The following is a 6,000-nucleotide window of genomic DNA, read 5'->3' as shown; positions in this document are numbered from 1 at the left end:
AATGATTACTTATCTTGACGTATTTTATTCGAAACAGGATAAGAACAACACTAGTGCTAGTTTTCTTGCTGTTGTGTTTTAAGTTAAAAATAAAACTGCTTCTATAAGCTGTTGGCATTTTATAACAAATAAAAGATAACATTGAGAATCGTTCCAAACATAAGTTGTTTTTAACTGTTATTTCAGTCTTTTCACAAAATGTTCCTATGCGGTAAGATTTTAACCAGAAGATAAAACTAGATTTCAGCAAACATCAAGAGACTATTTGGCAAAAACTTCTTTTTTACAAGGGCTTTCAAAAATCTGTTAGATCACCGTCACATTTTTCTCTTTTCAAAACCATCCATGAGGCATATTGAGAGCCAATTTGGTCTGATAGGTGCACTTGATAATTAGTTTTTTGTAACATTGAATAAACAACCAATGTATACTTTTATCAGAAGCGTGGACCACTTATGTCAGAGAACTGCAGGAATGCAAGAGATGGCCTTAACTCAGAAAAGGGATCTCCATCTTAATTATGAACTCTATGCGCAACTACCCCCTCAATCAGTTACAAAGAGAGAGTTCGGAGGAACTGAGGGGCGCTGTGGTCCAATGGTTACGGTGTTCGACTCGCATGCCGTGGTACGTGGGTTCGAATCCTGACAGGGAACATGGTGCTTGTGTTCTTGGGCAAGACACTTTACTACAATTGCCTCTCTTCACCCAGGAGTATAAATGGGTTCCTGGGAATTGCGCTGATCTCGAGCTGCTGCAGAAAAATTGTCTCATTCCTGATGAACAGGGGCAATAATTGTTAAGCGCTTTGAAACCTTTGGTATAAATCGCTATATAAGCGCCACATTATTACTTAAGGGCACCTATTATTACATTACTTTTATTAATACATCGCCAGTACGTCTGACATACATGGGAAGATGATGCGGGATTGTACATATTCAGAATCATATTTTGGGTAATTTGTGCCATATGCTTGCGAAAAAGTGTGTGCGCACAATTTGCTCCTCTCACGAGCTTCTAAGTGGTCACAATATGCCATCTACTATTCATGCACAGAGTCCATAGACTTGTGAAGTTTGAGAGAAATAAACCAAATCTATGAAACTTAAAAAAAAAAAATGAAAATATGTACATCAACAGCATTACATCTCAATAACGTAAATATGCAGTGGTAGACTATGTCAACAAGTCTCTTCTAAAAGCACTATAACTGATTAATTATTTTTGTTTATTCGTGAGCTGTGATCCTTAGCGGATAATGGCGATCTCGTCGTCTGCTTTGCTTGCAGGGAGAACCTGACGCCGAGCAACGCAGAACACGGCGATAAGAGACATCAGGAACAGGCTGACTACCATGGCAGTCAGCGCAGCCATAAACCACTCGGTATCCAGCAACGCAGGCTGGTGATGCATGACATCCAGGTCACTGGTGTGGGTTACCAGTTCATCCTCCATTGCTGGATGGGAAAAGAGACACATTGAAAAGTCATGGTAAGCTGCCCATTACAAAGCCTAAAGTCATTCAAGGTAGAGGGTAAAGAAGATCATCTCCTGGAGACGTTCAGAGCATACTGATCGGAACATCGAGTTTTACAAACAACCAGTTTTTTTCAGAACCACACATCTTCTCAAAAGAGATTTCCACATGGTGTCACCGCAAACCTTCACTAGTTCATACTACCACCATGCAAAGTTTCAAATCTTACTTAAAGGGTTACAGTTGATGACTTTTTGTCTCTTGTAAACCCCAGAGTAAAGCATTAAGGCGGAGAGGGTGAAACTTTCTGAGTCGTTTCTTAACTTTCATTGTTGTTTTGTTGACAAACAATTAACTGGGCTCCATTATGACTGAACAACCTAAAGAAATAAAAAATGGTCCCAGAGGGCCAGGCTAGTGTCTTCTTTGTAGCTATCTCACTGACTGACTGACTCACTGACTCCCCTTTACGAGCCGGGCAGTGCTATCATATAGGATTACCCCGTTAATGTGAATGAGTGGGACAAATCTGGCCCATTGTGCATCCCACATGAATGAAAAGATTTTCAGCGAATAGCCATTTCTGGATCAATTGACTAGAGTTTGTTGAGCTCTTGGACCGTCTTTACTAGGCATGCCTTATCCTGTTAACTTAATATCTGATGTTAGTTCACTAGGGTCTGTTGAACGTCACACGATTTCAACTTGACCAACTGAAGATTTTCTGACTTACCGATGCGACAATTTGGCCCGGTCCAGCCATCAGAGCACAGGCAGGCATAGTGGTCTTGAGCCAGGGGATCACTGCCAACGGTGACTACACAAGTCCCGTTATTAGCGCAAGGGTTGGGGTCACACTCATCGGAGACAGCTAAGGGAAAAAAGGAGATGTAAAAATTACCACTAAACCCCCAAGTCAAAAGTTCTAAATGAATTGTGAGGCAAGGAAACATGGGAAGGGTTAATTATGATCATAATTCCGGACAGTTTAGAAGGTCGGTCTTCTTGTGCTGCAAAATCGCAGCACTGTTAGCGATACCGGCAAACAAACAATCATTAACTGGCCTTTTCTGATTTCTGTCTGACCAGCTGCCGCCACGGCCAAATTCTAGATGACTGCAGTCCACAATAACCTACTACTATAGTCCACTAAATAACAATAGCAATAACCTACTCTGCCCTTGGCTATGGAAGGGATGGCATTATTCAGTGCCTGTTTGGAATCTGAGAGCGTTTTGCTCACTGCTTCAAACATTCTTCATCAAAGTAAAACCCTTATACTGCGCACAGATTCTCAAATATTATCATACGTCAATCACACATAAATCACAAGTCATATGGCCAATCTTTAGGCAGAGAAATAACATGTGTGTTTACAATAATGCCCTAAAATTATCCAGGTAGGTAGGTAGGAAGGAAAATAGTTTGTTTTGCAATTTTTTTTTGTCCATTGGTCTTTTATTTTACTTTGTTTACTTAAGCATACCTTTAACGGCATTTTGTTTCATTAACCTGTTTAAATGTTTAAATAACTAGTTAAATTAATTTTGTGTATTTGACTGGTTTAATTAATATCATTTTCAAAATGTACTGTATTTTTCATTTTCAGCCAAATATGCCAATACAAAGTTTGAGGTCTGCAATTTTGCCACAATAAAAATCCAGGTAGGTCAGGTTACCATAAACACATAAAAGTTGTTCTCGTCCTCAGCACAGGAAAGATGATGAAGAAGATGACGAAATGACACAAGACACACAAAACACCAAACCCAACCAAATAAAAAAAACATGAACTTCTTGGGAAAAAAATCTTACCCTCCTCGCAGAGAACTCCCTGGAATCCCACAGGACAGATGCAGAAGTAGGATGGTGGCTCAGTGTCAACATGGGCACATTCACCGCCATTCTCGCATGGACAGTCTGCCCAAAAAAATGAAGACAAAAAAACATGCACCTTAAACTGAAAGGGTAGGCATAGCCAGACACACGGCAGAATACAGTGTGGAACACAGAAACAATATGGTCAGATGGAAAGGAGTAAAAATTTACTCTGCATTTGACAAGGTGATGTATATTATAGTAGGCAATCTGATGTACCTGCTTGGTGTCACAGCAAATTGTGTTAATTCCATCTGATCAATGCAAATGATGTCGTAACAAATGAGTCAACTAACCTCCAGTCTCGGCTGATTTTACCTACTTGAATGTGAGACCAAGGCAGTTTGTCAAAACCTGCAAACACCCAGGAATGATTTGAATCTCTGTATGTGAACTGTTTCATTTAATTTCCATCTTGTAAAATCTCAATTTTGCTCATTAGCATTTTCTTTTGCAGCCCTTTATCTTGGTGGGAAAATTTGAAAACGTGGTGCGAAATGGAGAAATGTATTTTTTTTATCTTGCAAACATGTACTTGCTCACAGCCTATCTGTTGACACTAGTTAACTTTTTTTTTCAGAGCTACTTACATTCAGCTTCATCAGTCATCGCATCCCTTCGTTTTCGTCCTGCAGAAGCAGAAAGACAAAAAGGTGTTTATTTACAAAGGAAATTCCGAACCTTGTGAATTATGAAATCTTGTACAACCGTTTAACTGCACAAGAAATAGGCACCTGTGAAATGTTTGGCATTCTTGTATTCAAAGTGAAATGGTGCAAAACATCGTAGTTGTTACAGAAAACTACAAACGATCCAGATCGGTTGTTCTAACAGTCAATAACCACAAACTTAACAAAGAAATAAGAAGAACATACTTCAATTGACCTATCGCGGTAGAATCGCATGAATGCAGCATGTGAAATATTGTCCAATTACAAGATATGCAAATGGTTGCAGAATGTGCAAAATCTGAGACAAACGAAAATTAACGTACAAAATCCCATATGGTTGTCTAAGGAGCGTGGCTAAATCGCAACCGGTGACAGGGGTGAAAATGAGGCAAACCCACTGCTCGGAACTGAAATAATTACCAAGTTGATTTCTTACAGAAATCCTCATTCATGATCAGTGTAACAATCGTACTAACTAGCAACACACGTTCATATAAAACAATTTGGCTATAACAAATCCGGCTGCAGCTGTTTTCTGTGGTGGCGCAAGGCTTATGCGAGTCACACTCAAGTAGTACGCACGCACTCCGGGATCCTTCGACCAATAGGAATACCAAAATGCGCACGCGCCTCATCTTTAAGAACGCGTGCAGCATGCGTGTGAGCGTGACACCTCCACAGTAAAAGCTTGTAATTCTGGTCGCCGGATTCCACTATCACCCAAACTGTATTACACTTGAACTATTTACTGGTGTACTGTGGAGCTGTACCCTTCGAAGATCTGCCATATGTGATAGCTTCTCCAATCAAACTTGAAACCATCAGTGTGCCCAGACCTTTTGTTATTTTCCAAAACTTGGCTCCATCTCCATCTCTGATTTCAGATGTTAAATTATCGAACTTCCATGACTTTCCTTGATTTGTATCATTTTTACAAGTTCCAGGACTTTCCCAGACCTGGAAGTTGAAAATATAATCAATGACTCTTCTGGTTTTTTTCTCCAGACCAAAGGATTTCTGGCAAGTGGACCTGAAGTCTGGCAAGCCTGGGAACTAGAATTCAGGAAAATGGAGACTGAAGCCGAATCTGGTGACGAAACCATGGTTTGGAAAACACTCTTACGAATGTTGTCATGATTAGCGTGACGACTTTACCAGTTCGCGCCGGAGGCTGTGATAACACGCGCTGGCTGTTTTTGCACCCAGGCACGGCTAACGGATTAAGACGTCAAGATTGCCTCGACTCACCTCCGGGTGACGTCTAAACAGGCTTATCCCTCGTGCCTTTTGTACACACACACAAAGTCTGTGTTGTCTTTGGAGGCGGAACCGTGGTCTGACCATTGTGTGGGCTGTTGTTGTACAATTTACGCTCCAGTGCACACCCCATGGTATTGAAACATATGAGGTTTCGGCAAGAAATATCGTACAAATACTGTTGAAATCAATATTGCAAATCAGTATTTGTGGCGTTCGGCTGGGAAATTTTGCCTTTTGAAAATTGCGAAATTTTCGGCGAAACTAAACCTGGCGCAAAGTGGTTAGTAAGGCAGTAACTCAGTATTTCTCACCACTTCGAATCATACAAAGGTACGCATCTGATGTGTAGAAGCAACTCATGCCTGCTGGACAGGGATTGCTTGCGCATGGGTTGTTGCCCGCATCAGCTGTGGAGAAACAACAAACGGGAGTGCTAAAGTTGTACTCTCCGAGTGGTTTTTTGAGTTTCACCCAGAAAAGTAGATTTCATTTTAATAATGCTATTTTTCTAGTAACACAAACGTTATTCACTTTTGAAAGATATAAAAAATCGGCCCCCTTTATAGAATAGTAACTTCACAATATTCTACAGTTTAATGGCATCATGAATTTCCGAATTTTTTTTTAAATTCATGAAAAAAAAAACACTCCCATGGGCCTTATTCACGAGTCGGACATATTGAATTGAAAGAGAGGTGAAATCTTAATTTT

At 40.3% G+C, this 6,000-nt stretch overlaps 1 protein-coding gene across 1 annotated transcript in view; it reads right to left on the bottom strand.

The window, feature by feature from the left end:
• Nucleotides 1-718: 718 nt before the first annotated feature.
• LOC119736577 overlaps nt 719-6,000 on the bottom strand; it is a 73,719-nt gene continuing 68,437 nt past the window's right edge. The window contains exons 63-67 of the mRNA XM_038210593.1: nt 5,601-5,696; nt 3,949-3,987; nt 3,296-3,400; nt 2,214-2,351; nt 719-1,460 (exon numbers count right to left, since the gene is read on the bottom strand). Coding sequence (XP_038066521.1) covers nt 1,252-1,460; nt 2,214-2,351; nt 3,296-3,400; nt 3,949-3,987; nt 5,601-5,696 — 587 coding nt within the window. The 3' untranslated portion in view covers nt 719-1,251. The remainder of the gene's footprint in view (nt 1,461-2,213; nt 2,352-3,295; nt 3,401-3,948; nt 3,988-5,600; nt 5,697-6,000) is intronic.

Source organism: Patiria miniata, unplaced genomic scaffold, assembly GCF_015706575.1.
Source record: "Patiria miniata isolate m_02_andy unplaced genomic scaffold, ASM1570657v1 HiC_scaffold_3, whole genome shotgun sequence".
Classification (NCBI taxonomy): domain Eukaryota; kingdom Metazoa; phylum Echinodermata; class Asteroidea; order Valvatida; family Asterinidae; genus Patiria; species Patiria miniata.
This window is presented reverse-complemented; position numbering and strand designations above follow the sequence as displayed.